The sequence below is a fragment of the Nyctereutes procyonoides genome, unplaced genomic scaffold, assembly GCF_905146905.1.
Source record: "Nyctereutes procyonoides isolate TBG_1078 unplaced genomic scaffold, NYPRO_anot_genome, whole genome shotgun sequence".
Taxonomy (NCBI): Eukaryota; Metazoa; Chordata; class Mammalia; order Carnivora; family Canidae; genus Nyctereutes; species Nyctereutes procyonoides.
Window position 1 is genome coordinate 57,517,977 of NW_026575131.1, and position 21,005 is coordinate 57,538,981.

Sequence of the window (21,005 nt, forward strand, 5' to 3'; positions counted from 1 at the left end):
CCTCCCACCCGCGGCCGTGTGGTCAGTGGGGGGGGGGGGCTGTATTTACACGTGTCCCGTGGTGCTGCAGAGACTGGGCAGAGATGCATGGGGACGGGCCCAGGCCACCAGGCTCAGGCCGGGTGACAGGTGGGAGCAGCGGGGGTGAGGTAATGCCGCGCCAGTGGGTGGCCCCAAGGTCCGCACCCGGCTAGTGGTGCCTCCGTCCGGCCTGGGGCCCAAAGTCACAGGCTTGGGGTGCCGGGCGTTCCCCTTGGGCTTGCCCCAGGAGCGCTCCAGAGGCACCTGGCTCTTTCACGGTCCCCCGGCAGGTGGCTGTGTTGGTCCTTTGGTCCTGAGACCTTAGGCCTCCTGCTCCCGACTCAGGTTGATTGTCCGGTAACCGCCGCTCGCCACGGCCTCCAGAAAGCTTGTCCTGGGGCGTCTGCTGCCCGCCCGGGCTGGATGATGAGGTGTGGCTGTGCCCCCCGCGGCGGGGGGTGGGAAAGGCAAAAGTGGCTGCTGGGCATGGACGGGGCGGGCTCCGAGTGCCGGCCGCAGTGGGGCGGTGGGGAGCTGCCCTGCGGCTCTGCCGGTGGAGAGGACGCCCGGGGCTGGCCAGAGGCAGGCGGGAGGCGGCAGCGAGGGAGGGTCCCGCAGCACAGGTCCTTCCTCGGGCATGGTGGTCGCTCCGCTCGCCCAGGAGGTAGCTCTGGGAGTTCTCCCCACGGCCCACGTGGGGAAACCGAGGCACGGAGCGGCAAAAGCACTGCCCAGGGTCTCACAGTGCACGGGTGCTCAAAGCCCTGGGCCCTGGCTGGGCGAGCCGGCCGTGGGGGGTCTGTCCTGTGGAGACGGGGCGTGGTGTCTGGGAGCCCCCAGGCCCAGGAAGGCCCTGGAGGACCCCCGGTCCCAGCCCTTCAGGCTGCAGTGGGGACGGGGTTCTGGCGGCTTCTGAGGAGTGTCCGAGACAGCCCGTGTGTCCAAGGGGGGCTGCGGCCGGGTCATGCTGGCTCAGCCACCCTGCCTCCTGCCCGTGGGCCCTCCGGCCGGGCCCTGGCTCCTGTCGCAGGGGACAGGGTGTGACGAGGGGCGCATGATGTAGCGGGCGCAGCAGGTCGGCGGGGTGTGGGACGGCTGGGCGCCGGGCTTCCCCGAGGATGGTCAGCCGCAGGAAACACCGGTGCGCGCGGGCGGGGGCCTTCCTCCGTGGGCTCCGGGCTGGGAGAGGCGCCCCTGCGAGGCTGTCCCGGCAGCCCCGCGCTCAGAGCAGCTTCTCCCTGAGCCTCTGCAGGAAAGAGGTCGTTGGCTCTTTCTGCAGGAGGCGCCCTTGGGGCTGAGGCTGGACCCACGCACACCCGCGGTCCCCGAGCAGGCTGGCGGGGAGGCTCGGGGCTCGCCGTCCCTCCGTCTGTCCGCCCCGGGGCAGCACCACCAGCACCCAGTGGCCAGCGACCCCCGAGGGCCCGGCTCTGACCTGGCGCAGAGCCCAGTGCTTCCTGCGTTGGAATGAGGATGGAATCGAAAGGTGGGGCAGTAGCCTTCGGGGCCCCCCACACGCTCCCCCCAACCCCTGGGCACGCTCACAGCCCTGGGTCCCACACCCCCACGCCCTCCCAGAGGGTCTCCCTGTGACGCGCCGGGGCCTCCTTCCCGTGGCCCCCACCCGCCTCCAGGGCGCCCTCCCCAGCAGGCAGCCGTCCTGTCCCCCTGGCAGGGCCTCTGTCTACACCAGAGCGGCTCCGTGTCCGCGCACCGGCCTCCTGCTCTTCGGGCCGCTGGGACAGCCCGCTCCTTGCGCTCTGCACCCGCTGGGCGGCGCTGCGCTGCGTGGGGCAGGGGCTGCCGTGGGGCTCAGCCGCTCCCCGCCCCCACGCTCCCAGCTGGGGCTGGCAAGGCAAACAAACCCGCAAAGCCATCATTAAGCAATTACCGGGCCTCCCAAATTACAGGCCTCGTCCCCGCGTAGGCCGGGACAGATGCGAGGCCCCCAGCTGCCCGCGCGCGCTCCCCGGGCCGCCCTCCGCAGCCCTGTCCCCCACCCGGGGCGGGCTGTCCCCTCCCCGCCGCTCCTGAGAGGGGAGGGGCCTGCTGAGGCTGCGGCCCTGGAGCACTGCTGGCGCGGCCCAGGCTGGGAGGATGGTCTCTGCGTAGGGGTCGCCGTGTGCTCCGGGCTGGGACCCGAGGTGCAGCCGGCAGCGCCCTCCCTCCTGAGCCCCCGCAGCATGGAAGCAAGCGTCTGTGCATGAGATGTGAGGCCAATTCAGGCTGCAGTGGGGCTCCGGGGGCAGGAGCTCTGGTGGGTGTATGGACCCTGGGACCCCCCCTCCCGGCAGCCAGACCAGCCCTTGGCCTGGAGAGGATGTTCTAGAAGGCCGGCCCCGGCCACTATTCAAGGAGGCTGGCAGGGGTAGCGGTCGGGGCTTTCTCTGCGGCCAAGTCAGTGGTGGCTGACACCATGGGGCTGGGCACGTAGTTGAAGGGGGGCACACGGGCCGAGCGGCTGGGGGAGCCGTGCCGGCTGGCGGGAAAGCCCCCCGCAGCCACCCCCAGGCCTTCGTGGATGAAGGGAACAGAAGTGGGCGCCTTGGTGGGACCAGGCCCGTCCACATCACTGCCCAGGAGGGCGGTGGGGCCGCTGACCGGGGCCTGCGGGGGCCCCCTGCTTTCCAGGCTTGGGGACGTGCTGGAGTTGGTCTTCGTGGCAGCGAAGTCCTCTGTCTGGACCACCGCATCGCTGGTCTTGCGCTGCGGGGGGCCGCCAGGGCCCTCCTCGGGCGGAGCGCCCATCAGTGGCAGGGCGGTGGCGGGCAGCGTGCTCCTCAGGATGTGTGGGACGTCCTCGTCCCGGATGCGACGCCACGTGGTGCCCGGCGCCGCCACCCTTGGCAGTGGCCGCGCCTCCCCATCGCTGCTGCGGCGGGCGGCCTCGGCCGCAGGCCCTGGGGGGGCGGCGTCCGGCCTGCGGGCCACGCTGATGTGCGGCAGGGAGGCGTACCGCTTGACCGTCTCGGGCCGCGCGGCCGGCGTGCGCACGGGCAGGCGGGACGGGCTCTCGGAGCTGGGGCGCCGGGCGGGCCGCTCGCCGGGAGCGGGCCTGGCCGCGGGGGTCGGCTCGGGGACGGGCACCTGCCGGGGGGCTGCCCGCAGCTCGTCGCAGCGCGAGGAGCAGAGGAAGACGGCAGGCAGTGCAGGGCGACCGCGCCGGGGGGAGCTGCCCTGGGCGGCGGGGGTCGCAGCCTCGGGGGTGGACAGTTCGGACCGGCGGCGGCGCAGCAGGCCCGGCGACTCCTTGATAAAGGTCAGCTGCCGCCGGAAGCCCGAGCGGTCCGAGGACTCGCTGCCGCTGGAGCGCGCGGACGCCACACGCACCAGGCCCAGACGGGCCCCCCGCGGGCCGGGGCTTCCCTCGGCTCCCGCCCGGCCCCTGGGGCCCGGCTCCGGGGCTGCCCTGGCCAGCGGTGGTGGCCCCCGCCGGGCCGGCCTCTGCATGAAGGGGATCCGCACTGGTGACTTCTGCGTCTTGTGCTGCTTGGACAGCAGGGCCCGCGTGGGCGTCTGGGGCACCAGGGATGCCCCCGGGCCGGGTAGGGGTCCTGCGGCCTGGGGGCCCGGGGGCGGCCTCCTTGTGGGCGGCTGGGAGGCCGGGGAGGCGGGGGAGGAGCCGGAGGAGGGGGCCTTGGCCAGGCGGGCGGGCGGCGTGGTGCTCCTCTGCGGAGGGCTCAGCGCCGCCAGCTCCGAGATCTTGCCCGGCCGGTGCAGGCTCCGGGACCGCTGCTGCCCGGGGCTCGGGGTGTTGGCAGGCGCTGCGGGCTGCGCGGGACTCGGGGGGCCCACCTTCCTCAGGGCCGCGCGGGTGCCGGGGGCGCCTTTGGGCTGGGCCCGGGGGGCCGCGCTGGGCACATAGATCACGGTCCGGCCCCGGAGCACGGCCGGCACCCTGCACGCGGGCTTCTGCGCGCCCCGCAGCTTCTCGGGGCCGCTCGTGCCGCGCTGCGCCACCGCAGGGTCCCGGTTCTCCGGCCTTGCCGCCTGGCCCGCCTGGCCCCCCGCCTGCAGGCGCCGGCCCTTCCTGGGCAGGGTGGAGGCCCCCGACAGCCCCGACTCGGACGGGCCGGAGTCAGACCCGGACGAGGCCTCGGGGGTGGCCGCCGCGGCCGCCTGGTGCAGCCACGTGACAATGGAGTTGGCGCCCTCCTGGATGGCGCGCCACTCGACGCTGTCGAGGTCGGAGGCGTGGTCTGAGCCCGCGGCCTCGTCCGCCCGCTCCCGGGGCCCCTCCGCCGGCCGCCTGTCCGGCTGGGCCGCCTGGGGCTTGCGGCGCCGCGGGGCTGACGCCTGGAGCCGGCGCCGGGGCACCGCGGAACCGACGCAGCGGCGCAGCGGCCCCGACTCAGCCCGCGGGCTCCGGAGGCTGTCGCTTGCGCCCGCAGCACCGGGGGCCTTGGTGACAGAGGCCTTGGGAGCTCGGGCCCGGGCGGGCGGGTGTGCAGGGGGGTCCGGCTCGCTGAGGGAACTGGCGGAGGAGCTCAGGGAGTAGCAGGGCGGGGTCTCGTCGGCGATGAGGCTGGGCTGCACGCGGGGGGCCTCCGCGGGCTGGGGCGCGGCCTGCACCCCCTTCCTGCCGGCCGGGGGCTCTCTCTTCACAGCCCGGGGGATGGCGGACGGTCGCCGCGGGGGTGCCACGGCCACAGGTGGATCCTCGTCGGAGTCGTCGTAGAAGCAGTACACGGCCTCCTCGGTGGGTGTCGTGAGGCACAGAGACTGCAGCGCCCCGTCCCCTCGGTCCCCTCGGTCCCTCGCACCGGGTTGGGGCGGCCGCTGTCCCGCTCAGTGCAGGCACTCGCCGGCCGGCGAAGGGGCAGCTCCAGCCCCACCCGGCTGCGGCCCGTGCCCCACGCCCTGTGCCTGTGCCCGGTGGCCTGCCTGGCGGGGGCCTCCCGGCTGGCGGGCTTATGCCTGTCCGGCTCCTGGGGAGGCGCCTGCAGCGTCTCGTCGCTAAGTGAGGTGGCACTGGAGAAAGTGACGGGCGTGCCCTCGGCGGAGTCGTCCACCCGGGCAGGGGCGGGCACCAGCATGTAGACGGGCACGGGCAGCGCGCGGCGGCCGGGCACCAGCGCCGAGGCCACCTTGCGGAGCCGGGCAGGCACCGCCGTCCCCAGGCACTCACGCAGCAGCTCCAGCTCCTGGTCGCCGGCCACCGGCCCCTCAAGGCAGCCGCCGGCCTCATCTCGCCGCCGGTGCCCAGCAAAGTGCAGGCCGGGGCCGCCGCCCCCGCCGCTGCTGCCCCCGCGCTCGGGGCAGGCGGGGGGCAGCAGCCGCAGTTCCACGTCCTTCTGCACGTAGTGCTCGTGCAGGGCCAGCGCGCTGAGGCTGGAAGCGCACGAGAAGTTCTCGTCCGGCTTCTCCACCGTGAAGCGCACGCTCCCGGCGTCCAGCTCCGACGGAAGCCGGCAGCGCTCGCGGCGGTCCGCGATGTCCAGGAAGCGCTTCACGTAGCTCTCCCACTGCAAGCTGAACTGGGTGTTCTCGCGCTCGCCGGGGGGCACGGGTGCCAGCGGCGGCGTCTTGCTACGGCTGGGTGGCATGGTCTGCCCGGGGCTGTCGGGCAGCTCGCTGGGGCTGACCGTGCCGCTGCCCAGCCCACTGCACGGGTCGCTGGCCACAGAGCTGGCGATGGACGGGCTCTCGAAACTGCTCAGGGAGCTCACCGAGCTGCAGCGGCTCAGCACCAGCGGCGTTTCCTGCACGCAGTTCTCCGAGGAGCTGGACGGCGTGGTGTCCTCAACGCCCAGGCCACGGCCCCGCTGGGGGATGGGGATGGCCACGGGCAGGGAGGCGGCCCCAGGCCCGAGCCAGGCCCCGTCCAGGTCTGCCTTGCTGGGTCCCGCCTCCTCTAGCCCCTCCAGGGAGGAGTCACTGTCCAGGTCCCCGGCCTCGCTAGGGCCTGGGCGGCCGGCTGAGGACAGCGAGGACAGGGAGCTGCAGCGGGACAGGCAGAGTGGCACTGCCTCTGCCGCCAGCTTCTCTGGCACCTTGCTGAGACCCTCTGCGGGCAGCCAGGCCTCCTTCCGGGCTCCAGGGGCCAGGGACCCCATGGCGGCCCTGGGGTTGCCCTCGAAGAGTGGGACATGCTGGTAAGTGGGCGACAGCTTGATGGTGCGCACACAGGCGTCGGCAGCAGAGCTGTCCCGGGATGCTGGCTCCTGGCCGCCTGGCAGATGGAGGTCGAGCCGGCTGGGCCGCGCCTGGCTGCACGGGGACCCCTCCCGGTGCTCCGCCAGCACGGCCAGCGGGCAGGGCCGGGTGTGCTCACGGGGACAGCGTCCATCACCGGTGCTGCCGCTGTTAAGACTGTCGTTGGAGAGGCTGGCCTGGGCGGCCTTGAGCCGCAGCAGCGGGTGGGCACGGCCGCCGGCCTCCTGCCGCCTGCCCTCGGGTCGCCGGCAAGGGGAGCAGGACTGGGCACGGCCCTCGCGCGGCGCCTCCTGCCCGGGGTCCCCGGAGCTGAGGCTGAAGCTGTCATCAGACGAGGTGTGCAGGGCTGAGATGTCCTCCACCAGCCGGTCGATCCGTGCCACCGCCAGCGCCAGCTTGGCCTTGGCCCTGGCCGCCACGGCCACCTCCCCGCCGGCCTCCTTCTCTGCCTCCGGGCCACCACGGCGGGCCGGAGGGGCGCGGGCCAGCGCCTGCCCCTGCAGGAAGGGGCTCCCCAGGAAGAGGGACAGCACGGCGGGGCTGGCAGGCTCCGCGGTGGCGGCAGCAGCGGCCAGGGAGGGCGCCTCGTCGTCGTCGAAGCAGCCCGAGTCTGAGGCGTAGTCCCGGGCCAGCCCATCCAGGTGCCGCAGGGGCGGCAGGGGCTTCTTGGAGGCGGCCTCAGCGTCGGCCTCGGCCTCGGGCAGGCCCTGCTTCTCCAGGTGGTCGAGCGCCTGCGCCAGGCGCCGCGTGTCCAGCTCGGCCTCCAGCGCCCGCTGCTTCCTCACGTACAGGCTGGGAGCGCAGGCGCCGGGGGACACGGCCGTGGTGGTGGTCTGGTACTTGGCAGGCCGGTGGGCCAGCAGGTTGCGCAGCGCGGCGGCGCTGCCCATGGCGATCATCTTGTGCTTGGAGTGCACCAGGTTGCGCAGCATGCCCACGGCCCCCAGGTCCCACAGCAGCTCCTGGTCGCGTGGGCTGCGGGCGGACAGGTTCCAGAGCGTGCCGCAGGCGTTGCTCACGATGGTCAGGCTGTGGGACGTCAGGTGCTGGAGCAGCGTCTGTAGGCAGTTATGGTCCCGGAGCACCTGTCTGCGGGTGCAGGGGTGGGGGGAGAGGGGTGTCAGGCCATGCCAGGGCACCGCCCCTCCGTGCCTGCAGGGACCGGGCCAGACTTAGCAAACACAAAGAAGGTGCTAAGGTGGGCAGCCTGGGTGGCCCAGTGGTTTAGCGCCACCTTCAGACCAGGGCCTGATCCTGGGGACTTGGGATCCCTGCGTGGAGCCTGCTTCTCCCTCTGCCTGGGTCTCTGCCTCTCTCTCTCTCTGTGTCTCTCATGAATAAATAAGTAAAATATTTAAAAAAATAAAAAAAAGAAATCTTTAGCACAACTATAGCCCATGCAATATTTGAAATATACTTACATTAAAAATAAACGTTAATGTATTTTCCTACATCAAAAGCATTACTATTATCTAATAAGTAGTACTTGATTTTGGTAAAGAATGAGTACTTTTTAATACCATTTAGTAAAAAGTTTAATAAAAGAGTATTATGAATGGTATTTAGAAATACCAATACATATTTTTATTTTAATAACTTAGTTTCTGATTTAGTGTAAGTATAGCCCCACACAAAATTTGGGATATACTCACACTAAAATAATTTAGTCCTTCGGGACCAATCGGGAGCATCCAATCGCAGCACACACCAAGGCTTGTCCTGGGTCCACAGCCGAGTGGGCCCTGCCATCCACAGCCCCAAACTGCGCCCGGGCGTCCACCTTCCCCCAGGGGTGCCCCCGCCCCGCCCCCCCCCCCCCCCCCGCGCTTCGTGGCCGTGGGGCGGGAGGGGCCGACCTGTAGTCCTCCCGCGTGGCGATGAGGCTGGACACGTTGCGCAGGATGCCGCCGCCGCTCTCGATGATGGCCAGGGAGTTGCTCTGGCACTTGTAGGTCAGCGTGCTCACCAGGAAGCCCAGCGCGCCATCCACCTGGCAGATGGCTGCCTTGTTCTCCGTGCTGTGTGCTGACAGGTTCCACAGGGCGCTGAGCACACTCTTCAGGGTGGACTCCTGGGCACAGAGGGCGGGAGGGGTCACCGGGTGGGGGAGGGCGGCCGGCCCCGCCCAGGTGTGGACAAGGAGCGGGTGGGGACAGGCACCCAAGACGTTTTCCGGTGAAAGTAAAACGTAAGCCGGCGGCCGTCGCGGGGCCTTAGGGGCGCAGGGCTGGAGTCCCGGGTGCGGGCACCTGTGTGCAGCGCGCCGCCAGGCTTGACCCCCGAGATGGGCCACGCGCCCCTGCCGCACCTCCCTGCCCCGCAGCCAGCACTGGGCGGCCCGGCCGCTGCCTCTTCCCGGGCCTGGGCTGAGTGCCCCCCCATCCCCGTCCCCCGTCCCCGTCCCCAGCCGGCGCCCACCTTGGAGGCTCGCAGGACGCACTGCATCAGGGCGGTCATGCTCCCGACCTCCCTCAGCACCTTCTTGCTGTTGATGTCCGCCCGCCAGGACAGGTTGCGCAGGATGCTGGACACCACCTGGGCGGGGCGCACAAGGGGCGCGGTGGGCCTGGGGCCCGCACCCCCTCCTCAAGTCCTGCCCCAGGCCGGGCGGCGGAGACGCTGGAGGGGACGCCCGCCCGGGAGGCCCGCCGCAGCCAGGGGAGGGGGCCGTCGTGGGCAGGGAGGCTCAGGCAGCGGGGCTCCCCGCCGCTCTCCCCGTGCCGGGCCCACCCACTCGGTACCTGGTGCAGCTCCTCGCTCTCGGAAGCCAGCTGGGCCACGATGGCCTCCATGCAGCCCCGGCGGGCACACAGGGTGGCCTGTTGGTGTCACAGCGGAGCGTCACGCCGGGCGGGGTGGGGCGGAGCCGTGAGGGAGGCCACCTGCACCCCAGGGTCCCCACTTTGCTAACTGAGCGCCTACCCTGCCAGGGCTTGAGCCCGGCGCGCCCTCCCTGCCGCGTGCTACGGGGTGGGGAAACCGAGGCCCAGACCAGCACGGACACCCACCCCCCGGCCCAGAGGCCCCTTCTCTGCAGGGTGGGCCCCAGGGCAGCCAACGGGTGGTGGGCTGGCTGACGGCATCCAGACAGACGGCAGCCCCCTGGGCGCCACCAGCCCTCCTGGGCCTCAGTCTACCCGCCCACGAGTCCGGACAACTGTCTCCACCTCAGCGCTGCTTCAAGGCCGGCGGAGGTGCAGGAGGTGCAGGCGGAGGTGGAGGGAGGCTCAGACCCGGGGAGCGCGACCTGCCTGCCCCACGCACCTTGTTGGCCACGTCGCCGAAGGTGAGGTTGGTGAGGGTCATGCCGGCGTATCGGCGCAGGGCGAGGTTGAGCGGGTCCCGCGTCATCTTGTGCATCTCGTAATCCACCTGCAGCAGCTCGGCCACGGCCTGCAGCCCACCTGCGGGGACACATGGGGGGGGCTGTTCCCCCTGCCTGGAACGCTCCCCCTGCTACTTGCCCAGGTGCTGGGCTCCTCCCAGCTCTAGTCGCTTGGTCAGGGAAGCCTCCCGAGTCCCACACAAGGGTCCCCTGCAGGCCCTGAGACCACGGCCCCCAGGCAGGGTCGGGCTGGCTCATGCCCCGCAGCTACGGGAAAGGAATCGGGGGAGGTGGGCGGCGGGAAGGGAAGGGAAGGGAAGGGGAAGAAGTGGCAACGGAGCACGAGAAGCCCTGCCTCCGTCTTCCCGGAGCAAAGATGACGGAGCCCGTTCCAGCGTCCCCGCGGCAGGGCTGAGGTCCAGCACCCTCTGGGGAAGAGGTTAGCAGCACGCGGCCTGGAAGCTTCCAAAGTAAACCTGCCACAATGTGTCCGTCCACGTGCAACATTCCTCAGCCACAGAAAGGTGGGAAGCCCGGACACCTGCCCCACACGGACGGACCCCGAGGACACGGGGCTCAGGGAGGGGACCCAGACCCAGAAGGTCACCTCCCGCAGGACCCCACTCCCAGGAGGTCCCCAGAGGAGGCCCGTCCACAGGGACAGAGAGGAGGTGGTGGGAGCCGGGGGCGGGGTGGGGGGCGGGGGCTCCGTGTGGGGGGATGGAAGGTTCTGGAGATGGGGGGGGTGGGTGCGCGGCGGGGTGAGGGTGCTCCGTGCCCCGAGCTGTGCGCCTAGAGAGGGTCAAGACGCCAAATCTTTCACTTTATTCTACCACAATTCAATTTTTTTTTAAAAGGAGGCTCCACACCCAGTGTGAGGCTTGAACGCACGACCTTCAGATCAAGGGTCACACACTCTAGTGACTGAGCCGGCCAGCTGCCCGCCAAGCGCCCCGAAAAATCCTTAATGTAAAAGTTTAAGTTATTTTGGGGGACGTCTCCAAGGTCTTTAATGCTCCCGACCGTGGAAGCCCCGCTGCTGGAGACCCACAGGAAGGACCCAGACAAGGGCGGGGGCCGTGCTGTGAACTCGGCTGCGGGGCTCTCGCTGGGCTAAGGGACCCCCGCGAGGCTGCCGTATGCTCCGCACGTTTCTGAGGACCCCAGAGAGATTCTGTTCCTGTGGGTGACGGCCGTCCGTAGGCACCCCGCTGGGCATGCGCAGGAAGAAGCCCTTGACCCCAGATCGTGCAGCCCAGCGGCCCCCCGGGTCGGAGTGTCTGGGAGAGCCCGCGGAGCCCACGGCCCGGAGAAGAGGGGGTGGGAAAGGCACATGACATCTCGTGTCCTTATCAAAACAGTTGGGGCTGTGGGGACCTCGGAGGAGGGTCTCAGGACTCTCGGGGGCCCCGGGGCCCCACTTTGAGAACCAGCGTCATACGAAGTCGTATCTGTTCCTGCCACAAATGTTCAAGCTCCGTGCACACCGAGGTCCTCCTTCCTGCCTGGGGACGTGCGGCCCGGGGCACGCGACGCTCCGTGTCTGGACTGTCTTCTGGGGCGCGGCGTGCAGGGAGCAGACGGACCTCCTACCCCCGCGCCCGACGACAGGACTTAAAAGGGCGGATAATATGCCGCCGCCTGTGCCCGCCGCCTTACTACCGCACCCGCGGGTCCAGGTGTGGGGTCTTATCTGCATTGCTTGCTTCCTTGTTTTCTGTGTCTTCCTTTGTAAACCCAGCCAGAGGGCAGATTCCTAGCTGGGGGCGAGGGCGGGGGGCGTTCAACAGTGTGCACACCCGAAGTGCCCTCCGGAAGCGCTGCAGCGGGGTGCTCTCCCCGGGGTGCGGGCCCACCTGCCCTCCGCTGCCCTGACCACCTGCCGGGAGAGCAGAGCCCTCGTCCCGTCATCACCACAGTGAAGCTGAGCATAGTGAGCCTTGACCTCTGCTGCTGCCTTTCTCCGTCGGGTCACTTCCCTCCGGAAGAGGGTATAGTGCCTGCAGTGCCCCCAACCCCAGATTTCACACGGTGGAGCCCCCACCGCCGCACTACCCCGGTGGCTCCGGTTCCAAGAATTAAAGTGGATCTTTCACCTTTGCTCTCGGCTTCCCGGGCAAAGCCTCGTCCCGGCGTCTGCGCCCCGGCAGCCCGGTGGCTAAGAGCCGGCGGGCAGGAGAGGCCAGCCCTCGGGGCGGCGCGGGCACTCACCCAGCTCGTTCATGGCACGGCGGTACTCCTCGTCGAAGGACAGCTTCATCACGGCGCAGGTGGCCTGGCAGATCTGAGGCTCGATGGGGACGGGGGCTGTGGGCCAGGGCGCAGGTCAGGGCCCTGCGGCTCCGGGGGCAGTGGGGCCCCCCGCCCTTCCCCACCCACGCCTGCCGGGCCCCAGAGCAGGGCTGCTGCGCCCGCCGCAAAGGGAGAAGGGAGGGGAGGCAGCACCTGCGGCTCAGTACCCTGGGCCGCGCTTTTGTCGTGTTAACTTTGCCACTGGCCGCAAAAGCCAGGCGCCCCAACACTGCAGCCCGCCGGGACGGTCCCCAGAAGGCCCGGCGCGCCCCCGCTCACCGCCGCCCGCGCCCCCGTCCGCGGCGTCCCGGGCCTGCAGCCAGTCCCAGCAGGTCTCACAGTAGGCGCGGATCTGCTCCAGCACGTGCAGGACGCGCATCTCCTTGCGCGCCAGGCCCTGGTCCGGCTGCGAGAAGACGATGTTGTGCAGCGCCGCGTTGGCCCGCATGCGCGCGTCCTTGGCCCCTGGCGCCCCGGGGGCTCCGTTGCGACCCCCCGCGCCAGCCTCGGCGCCGTGCAGGATCTGCAGCAGCAGCGGCAGGCACCCCGAGCGGCGCATAGCCACGCAGCTCTCCGGGGAGCTGGACATCGCCAGCAGGGTGCGCGCCGTGTCCTCCTGGTCCCGCGTCGCCAGCATGGACAGCAGCCAGAAGACCACCTCCACCTGCGGGGCGGGGCATGGAGCGAAGGTGGGGAACCCCGCCCGGCTCTCGGGGTGGGCCAGGGGCAGCCCCGGACCCCGGGGTGGGGGGCACCCAAGCACAGCGAGGCTGGTGGCCCCAGCCCAGGAGGCTCACCCGCTCACCCCCGCCCCCTTCACCCTGCAGCCCCCGGGGACGTGCCCCCAGGTCAGGAGGGCCGAATGCCCACCTTGTGGTCCCTCGCTGGTGACCTCCTAGTCTAAGGCTGGCGTGTCCCCCCATCACACAGCACAGCTCTCCCCACCCACCTTACAGGGCCCCAGACCACATGCTGGCCCTGCCGACCCTTCCACTTCTGGGGACACTAGGGAGATGGAGGAGAGAGGGGCCCCGCATCCGACAGAGACGCAGGACCCACTCCCCATGCACCTCAACCCCGCCGGCACCCCCACACCTCTCAGCCCACCTGCCTGGCCCCCCACAAACCGGGGTGCCCCCTCACCTTGCTGTTGCCCGGCTGAGGGACACCATCCTCAGGGTGCGTGGGGACCTCAGTGTCTGGGTCCTCGTCCACTGGCACTGACTTCACCGCCAGCAGGGCCTGTGCGGACAGCGCCAGGTGTGGGGGTTCCGCTGGGGTGCACCCCACTGAGCGCTTGGACTGATGCCGGCCACACCGCCGTGACGATGTGGGTGGGGGCTGCGGGCCCACCCCGGCACCCCGGCCGCGGCCCTGGGGGCCTCCCCACCGCCAAGCCCCGTGGCCACCCCTCCCAGTACCTGGGGCTCGGTCTGCTGCACCCGGTCCTGCGCCGACAGCAGCTCCTGATCGATCTGCTCCAGGCGCGAAGCTCGGATCTGAGCCCAGAGAAAGGTGCACGTCGGGCTGGCCGCCCGCCACGTCCGACCCCCGCGCGCCCGCCTCCACCGGGCCCCACCCGCGCTCAACCCCGCCGCCTTCCGCCTCTGCCCCCAGCCCGGACCCACCCGTGGTCCAACCCCAACCCACCCGGCCTGGCCCCGGTCTCGGCCTCTGCCCTCCAGCCCCTCCTGCGAAGGGCCCTCGCTCTAGCTGTGCCCCGAGCCCGCCCGGCCCCACGGCACCCGCGGGGTAATGCCCGCGCACCTGCCCGGCCCGCCCACCGCCTCACCTGCGCGCGCTGCACCATCTCGTCCGAGGTGCCGAAGCGCTCCTCCATCAGCGAGCGGATGTGCTGGGCCTCGAACTCCAGCTGCTGCCGGATCAGGTCCATCTGCATCGAGAACTGCTGGGAGGGGGCACGGGCCGCGGTGAGGGTGCGCCGGGCCGGCCCCCCACCCCCCTCCGCCCCCCGTCCCCCGCCCCCCGCTCACCGTCTCCACGTGCGGGAGCTCGTCCAGGCGCTTGGACAGGCCCTGCAGCTGCGAGTAATACCACAGCTTCTCCTTCTCCTCCTTCTCGATCTCGTTCAGCAGGAAACACCTGGGGGGGCAGGTCGGTGGGCGCAGGCTCGCAGAAGGGGGGCCGCGGGGTGTGCGGGTCTCGGGATGGTGGGGTCGCCGCCCGGCAGCCTTGGCCCTGGCTCCGGGACAGGGGCGGGCACAGGACCCGCGGGGGCGGCAGGGCGGCCGTGCGCCTCTCCCCGTCCCGCACCTGCTCAGGCCCCTCCAGCCTGCAGACCAAGGCTGCTCCAGGCCCAGCGGTGGCCCCCTTAGCCCCGTGGGAGACACCGCTAGTCCCGTTTTACGCAGCCCCACCATTGTGCTCTTTTCTCTTTAAATTAAAACTTATTGACTTTAAAGAGTTTAAAGTTTGCCTGGTGCCTATAATGACGGGGCGCAAGTGTGAGGCTGGGAGGGGTTAGGACACCGGCCCGAGGTCCCACAGCCCAGCGCGGACCTGACCCCTGCCTGCTGAGCCGCGGCATCCGACCCCTCGAGACCTGCTAGGCTGCGCGGGGCGCCCAGACCCTGCTCTCCTCGGCTGGCCACGGGCCCCTCACCCCACAAAGGCTGCCTTGAGTCCTCCTGGCCCCAGTCCTGACCCTGGCAACGGGCACAGCCCTGTCCCTGCAGAAGCCGGCATACTGGGGACCCTTGGGGACATCTCCTGGGAGCTTCCCTCTTTGCCAGGAACGCCCCCTCCCCTTTGTCCTCAGGAGGGCCACTGGACCGCGGGCACCGCACAGGCGGCCACTCAGGAGGCGGGCGGGCCACACGCCGTGGGCCAATCGGGGCTCAGAGACGGCTGGGGGCGGGGCCGCGCGGGAGGCGCTCGGCCAGCTCCGGGCCACCTGCCACCTGCCGGGCCACCTGCCACCTGCGGACTCTCACCGTTCCCGGTCCAGCTCCTCCAGCAGTCGGATGGTAGCCCGGCCCAGCTCCCCGAAGCTGTCCTTGGAGGGCCCCGAGCCGTGGACGGGACTTCCTTCGGGAGTCCGGGCGGTGGGCTCCGGGTCCAGGGCCGGGGCGTGGAACTTGAGGTTGTACAGGCTGGTGATGTCCATCTGCAGGGCTGCAGGGGCGTGGCGGGGAGAGGGCAAGGTCAGTGCCCCCCTGCCCCTCCTTCCCCCAGCTCCCTGGGGGGCAGGCTGGGGAGTGCCCCAGCGTGTGACGGGGCCCCCAGCGGGGCTCCTCACCTTTCAGCTGCTCCAGCACCTCGGTCTGCCCCAGGGACACCAGCACTCCGGCCTCCTGCTCCAGCTTGCCTTGTAGGTGCTTGAGGACCTCCTGAAGCGGGGGGCAAACAGCAGCCCCAGCATCAGCCGGCGGCCCCGGGCGCCGCCACCCTGGGATGCCGCGGCCTGGCCTGCTGGCCTCCGGCCCTGTCCCCGGAACCCGTGTTCTCCCGCCGCCCCGCCCGCACCTTCATGCCAGATGTCTCCGTCTCCAGCTTGGACAGGTGGCTGGAATTGTCCCGCAGCTCCTGCCTCAGGTGACTGTTCTCTGCCTTCAAGGCCTCCACCTGCCGCACCAGCTGCTCGTAGGGTGCCACGGAGCTCGCCATCCTCAGCTCCTGCAGCGCCTGCGGCCACAGGTCAGAAGACTCACCCGAGGGGTGCCAGCCCTCCGGCCAGTCCTGGGGGCTGGGGGCGGATCCCGGCAGGAACGCGTGTTGGGACCGCGGCCGGGTGGCCCAGCGGACCCGCCGCGTGGCCAATGGGGCGAGAGCCGGGCAGAGCCGTGGGACGGAGGTCCAGACGCGGCCCAGAGGCGCAGCTGACCGGCACACGCACGTGAGCGTCCGCACTGTCGGCTCCCGACCCGCGCGCTGACAGCGAGGCCTCCCCCCCCCAGCGCAGCTGCCGGAGGGTGGGCGACAGACCACCAGCTCGCCCCACCGACGGGCAAGAAAAATGCTGCGACGGCTGACAACGCGTCAGAGAGCGGTGGCCCGGCTGCTGGTGGGACCCCCACGGCTGGGCGGACAGGCCCACCGCCGTCCCCCGGGAGCCCCAAAACCTGGAGGCCCTGCCCCGCCCCGTCCTCCAGCAGCTGGAGCCGGAGCGGCTACCTGCCTGGCCCGGCTGCCCTGGCCTCGGCCCCCATCCCCGGGCACCGCCAGCGCCGCCACCTCTTTGTGTGTGGCTGTCCTTTCTCGCTCGGGCCCTGCCCCCTGCGTGTCCAGCGGGCTGGCGGCTCCTCCCCCGCGAGGCCCTGCCCAGAGCTGCCCCCTCCTCCCCGCCCCCTTCCCTCTTTGTTCCCTTCCCAGCAGCACTCGCCCCCTCCCTCCGCCTTTGTCTGAGGCGCACCAATGGCAGCCCATCCTCCCGGCCTTCCCGGAGCCCCCTCCCCACGTCAGCCGCCGAGGTGCTCGCTCCCCACCCCCTGCCACCTGGCCACCTGCATGCACCCACTTGCTCCTTCACTGTCCTCCTGGGCCCCGCCCCACAGCACCCGCCCCGCCCCCCCTCCCCTGGGGTCAGCGAGGGCGCGGGGCCTGCAGTAGGGGTGCGGGGCTGGGGTCGGGCCATCCGCACCATCGGGAGGACCTACTGTACGCCTGACCCTGACGTCTGACTTGCTGGTCACTGTCCTGGCACCTGGGGACCTCCACGAGGCCGTGCTCAGAGGAAGAAACTGAGGCCAGGGTGCCGGACGAGGCATGACCGGGACCCAGGAGTCCCGGCGGCGCTTCCTGGCCTCTGCGGGGCCTTGTTCGCCATCGGAGGCGAGAAAGACTCGCTGCGCGGCCCCTCCAGGCGGACAGAGGGTCACGCATGGGAGTGGCCGCGCAGCAGCCGGGCAGCCGGGACAGTCAGAAGGGGTGGGAGGGTGTCAGGTAGGGGAGGCCAGCTGCCTCGGCCGCAGCCTTCGCCTCCCGCCCCAACACCGATCCACCCCAAGGCTCAGTCGGGGGTCCCCAGGCTGGAACTGGGGGCGCCTGCAGCAGGACCCCTGGGTCCTGGCTGAAGCAACGCGGCTGCCGATCCCTGCCCCCTGTGCCGGGCCTGAGCCCCACCCGGGGCTGGGCACCCCACCACCACCCCGTTCCCTTGCGGCTGCCTTCTTAGGGGTTCCGGGCTGGGCTTGGGGTACCTTCACTCCACCTGCATCTGGTGGTCACTCCTGCATCGTCATCAGCCCGAGCTCGGCAGCAGGCCTACCCACCAGCCGCCGGTCATCCCGGCCCCAGTCCCCACCTCCACGCTCCCACCGGCCCCTCCCTCCCCCAGCTCCCACACTCCCCCCCCCATGCACGGTCAGAAGGAACCTCTGAAAGTCACTGGTGGACTCCCTCTGACCCCTGCTCCCATACTTCCCATGGCTCCCCAGTGCCCTCAAGACCACCTGGTGGCCACACAGCAGCGCTCTTCCACCAGGCCTCTGCAAGTGCGGGCTTGCACCCGGAACACCTTTCCCTACTCCTGCCATCCCATTCCCAGCTTCCTCCAGGCAGCCCTCCGGCCTACCCCTCACCCCCTGATTGCACCGGGGGACTCTGGGGAGCCTCCCTGAGAGATTTCCATTGCAGAAAGGAAAGCATCAATAGCTGGGGGCTGGTCTGATTGAGGGGTGAGTGGCCACATTCCAGGGCGGGTTGGCACAGATGTGGCCCAAAGGGGCCCCTCCTTCAACCCACACCCCGCTTTACAGAGAGGGAAACTGAGGTCCAGGGAGGAGGTGTAGGTGTAGGACTACCCCCAAGCACGCAGCAGGCCTGCCTGCAGACCGTGGGACATCCCCGTGTTGAACCCTGAGTGGGTGTGCGCGTGGGTCGGTGCGCAGCCATGCAGGCGCTCACCTCCCTGGTCCTCAGTTTCCCTCCTGGCTCCACCCTGGAGACACGGAGGCTCGGGAGGGTGCGCCCCCCGCCCCGCACCCTGCCCCGCACCCTGCCCGCACCGGGGAAGCGCGGCTTACTGTACCTCCCTGGGCTGCGCTGGCGGGGCCGCGGGGCGGGGGCTCCGGTGCCGGCGGCGCGGGCGGAGGGCTGCGGGGCGGACAAAGCCCGGTCCCGGCCTGGCCAGGCGGCGCCGCGGCTCCCGAGCTGGGCGAGACCACCGCGAGCGGGGGAGGATGCGGGATGCGGGATGCGGGCGCGGCGGCCAATGGCGGCGCGGGAAGACGGGCTGGTGCCATGGCAACAGCCAATGGGGGCCCGGGGCGGGGACCGGCGGCGGCAGCGGGACGTCGGGCCTCGGGCGGGTTCAGGGACTGCGTGTGCCGGGGAGGGGGAGGGGGACGTGACCCCCCTCCCGGGAAGGGGGCGCCCCGAGGTCTAGGACGCGGGGGCCTCCAGCCGCTCCGGAGTAGAGCGGTCGTGGGAGCCCCCGGAGGCTGGATCCGGAGCCTCTGAGAGGGGACATCCAGCCTGGGATGTTACATCAGAATTGGGGGGGGCAGGCCAGCCCCTCCTCACAGATCAGCGGGGCCTGGGGCGGACGGGGGAGGGCGGGCAGGGCTGAGGATGGCGGCTGGACCCCCACCCCCGCCACCAGGGAGGGGCACCGCTGGCACGGCGGAGTCCCCTGGGGGAAGGGCGGCCCTGCTGAGGGGCACCTGGGACCCCGGCCACCCTCGCTGTCCCCCGGGGAGGGCTTCTCCGTGGGCACCTGCCGGGACGCCTGGCCACCCCCCCCCCCCCCCGGTCGCTCGGTCTCTTTCAGTCTCTGTGTCCTTGTTTCTCTCATCACACCCCTCTCTCACCCTCCCAGCAGGTGAGGCAGAGGACGGAGGGGCCTGGGGTCCTGGGGTCCGGACAGTCTCAGGTCCTCCAAGGGTCCCCAGAGCCAGAATTCTGCAGCTGCGGCCAGACCTTACTGCCTCAGGCCCAGGCGTGCCCGGAGGGCGTGGGTTAGGGGCCCTGCCTCTGCCTTTCCTGGCAGGGAGGCCCGGGCACACTGCCCCAGGAGCCCGTGTCCCCCCACCGGGGACGCGGCTGCAGCCTTAGCACGGGAGGGCTGGTGCAAGGAAGCCCAGGACGGGCCGCCAAGGGCGCCGAGGGCACGGGGGCCACACTGCTTGTGGCGGGATTCACTGCAGGGGGTCCCGGGTGCCCGCAGGGGGGCTGGCGATGCTGGGGGCCCCGAACGCACACAGGCCTGGCCGTCCTGGGCCTCCGGAGCCAGGCCCGGCAGCCCCCAGCCTGTGGGGCTTGAGGACGGGGTGCAATGGGCAAGGGGGCTCCTTCTGGAAGCTGGCAAGGCCGCACAGAGAGACGGACACGAGCGCTTGGCCCTCTTGAGGACGCATACGAGTTGGCCCGGGAAGCGAGGAGGGGAAAGGCATTCCAGGCTGGGGGAACAGCATATGCGCCTTCGGGACATGAGACCAATGCCCTCGGGGGCTGCGGGCGTCCGGTGGGGCTGCTTCAGGTCCTGCCGGGGGCTTAGAGCAGCGGCCGTCCCCTGGAGGGGTCCTGAGCTGAGCTGGCCGGCTGGAGTGGGGGTGGGGAAAGGGCAGAGCCCTGGGCCCCAGCTTCAGCTCTACCTGGACGCGCCTACGTGACCTTGGCCCTCTCTCTCTCTGGCCTCAGTTTCCTGTTTTGCTGGCTGGGAGGCGGGCAGGAGAATCCTTGCCCGCATGGAACTCAGTCTGTCCTCCCCTCCCCGGGGTCAGACGCCACTGGTCCCCAGGCCCCTCTTGGCCCGAGTCTCAGGGTGGTCCAGTGGCCAGAGCCAGGGGCCACCCTGCCCAGTGCCCTGGGCTTCCCCCTCCGTGGGGCCTGCGGTGCTGGGACCCCAGGCAAGATGCCTCTGGAACGTCCTATCTCTGACGCCCCTGCCCCTCCTCCTCCTCCTCGAGAATCCCTGACCCTGCAATTCTTGAGCCACAGACTCAGGCATCACGGGGAATTCAAGCACCAGAGAAGCCTGGGAAACCCTGCGGCAGCCCCGGACCCCAGCCCCAGGCTCTGGGCAGCGGCGGCGGCGGCGGCGGCGGCGGCGGTGGTGGTGGAGGAAGACACCGCCCATCCCACGTGCAGTTCCCAGGCCTAGTGGGGGGGCTTCCCAGGGGCCGGGCCTGTGATCCTCTGCGCCCCCTGCCGCGGCTGGGCTCTCAAGGGCAAAGGTGAATCATGGGGCCGCGGTCCCCTTCGTCACCCTGAGGCCACCCCTGCCCCCACCCCCTTCCCAGCATCTGGCCCCAGGGTCGCTCTCGGAGCCCCGGAGTCTTCGGAGCCTGACCTTAGCGTCAATTCCCACGTGACGCCCCGCCCTTCCTGCTGACCCTGGGCTGTGCTAGGGGCTGGGGTAGTACGCGGGGCGTGCCCCTCGGGGCTGGGGTGGGGCGGAAGGAGGCAGGAAGGCTGCGGGCTGTCAGGCACCAGAGGTGGGCGCAGGCTGCGTGACGGAGCAGGGCCCAGGCAGGCGGGGAAGGACTGGCCCTGGAGACGGGGCAGCGGCGGGGCCGTGCCCCCGAAACCCGAAGGGCGGCGGCGGGCCGCCTGATTGGGTTCTGGGCCTCAGTTTCCCCGGGCGGGGCGGGGCGGGGCGGGGCGGGGGAGCGAGCGCGCCGTCAGCACCGCGGACAGCTCCCCGCCGGCCTCCAGGCCGGGCCTCCGGGGGCGCGTCCGGCCGCCCCGGCCCCAGCCCCAGCCCCGCTGGACGCGTGACCTTGGCCTCCGCGCGGCGCCGCGGCCTCAGTTTCTCTGTCGGGCCGCCCGCTTCGGGGCGCCTGCGGAGGCCGGCGGGGCGCTCAGCCGGCGGGACGCGGATTCGCAACCTCAGCGTCGGCGAACGTCGGGGTCGGCCCGACGCTGGAGCCCAGGGGGGAAACTGAGGCCAGAAGAGGTGCAGGGCGTGCCCGACCCTGGCCGCGCGTGCGGGGCGGTCCCGGCGCAGTCCCACCGCCCCAGCTGCTCTGGGTGTCGGCGCAATGGGGAGGGGCTCGGGGACCCCGGAGCCGGGAGCCGGGCCCGCGAGGCCGCGCGTGCGCACGCCGCGGTGGGGGTTCGCTGCGACGCGGGGGAGGGGCGCCCAGCCCCTGGCAGCCGGGGCAGTCTCCCTGGCAACGGTCTCCACGGCGACTGCGCGAGCCCCCAGACCCATCGCGCCTCGTGCGCGTGCGGAGCGCCCCCCACGCCCTACCTGGTCCCCGAAGAAGGCCGAGTGCAGCAGGCTCAGCAGCCCCCAGAGCCCCATGGA

General features: G+C 71.1%; 1 protein-coding gene across 1 annotated transcript; it reads right to left on the reverse strand.

Moving 5' to 3' along the window:
- Nucleotides 1–108: 108 nt before the first annotated feature.
- Nucleotides 109–21,005, reverse strand: APC2 (APC regulator of WNT signaling pathway 2). The gene is given in 16 exon segments (XM_055343006.1): nt 109–4,764; nt 4,767–7,266; nt 8,034–8,248; nt 8,596–8,712; nt 8,919–8,996; nt 9,442–9,581; nt 11,714–11,809; nt 12,074–12,458; nt 12,938–13,036; nt 13,216–13,293; nt 13,587–13,703; nt 13,789–13,897; nt 14,749–14,929; nt 15,054–15,144; nt 15,281–15,439; nt 20,949–21,005. Coding segments are annotated over 16 exon segments (6,816 nt in total). The 5' UTR covers nt 21,003–21,005; the 3' UTR covers nt 109–2,367.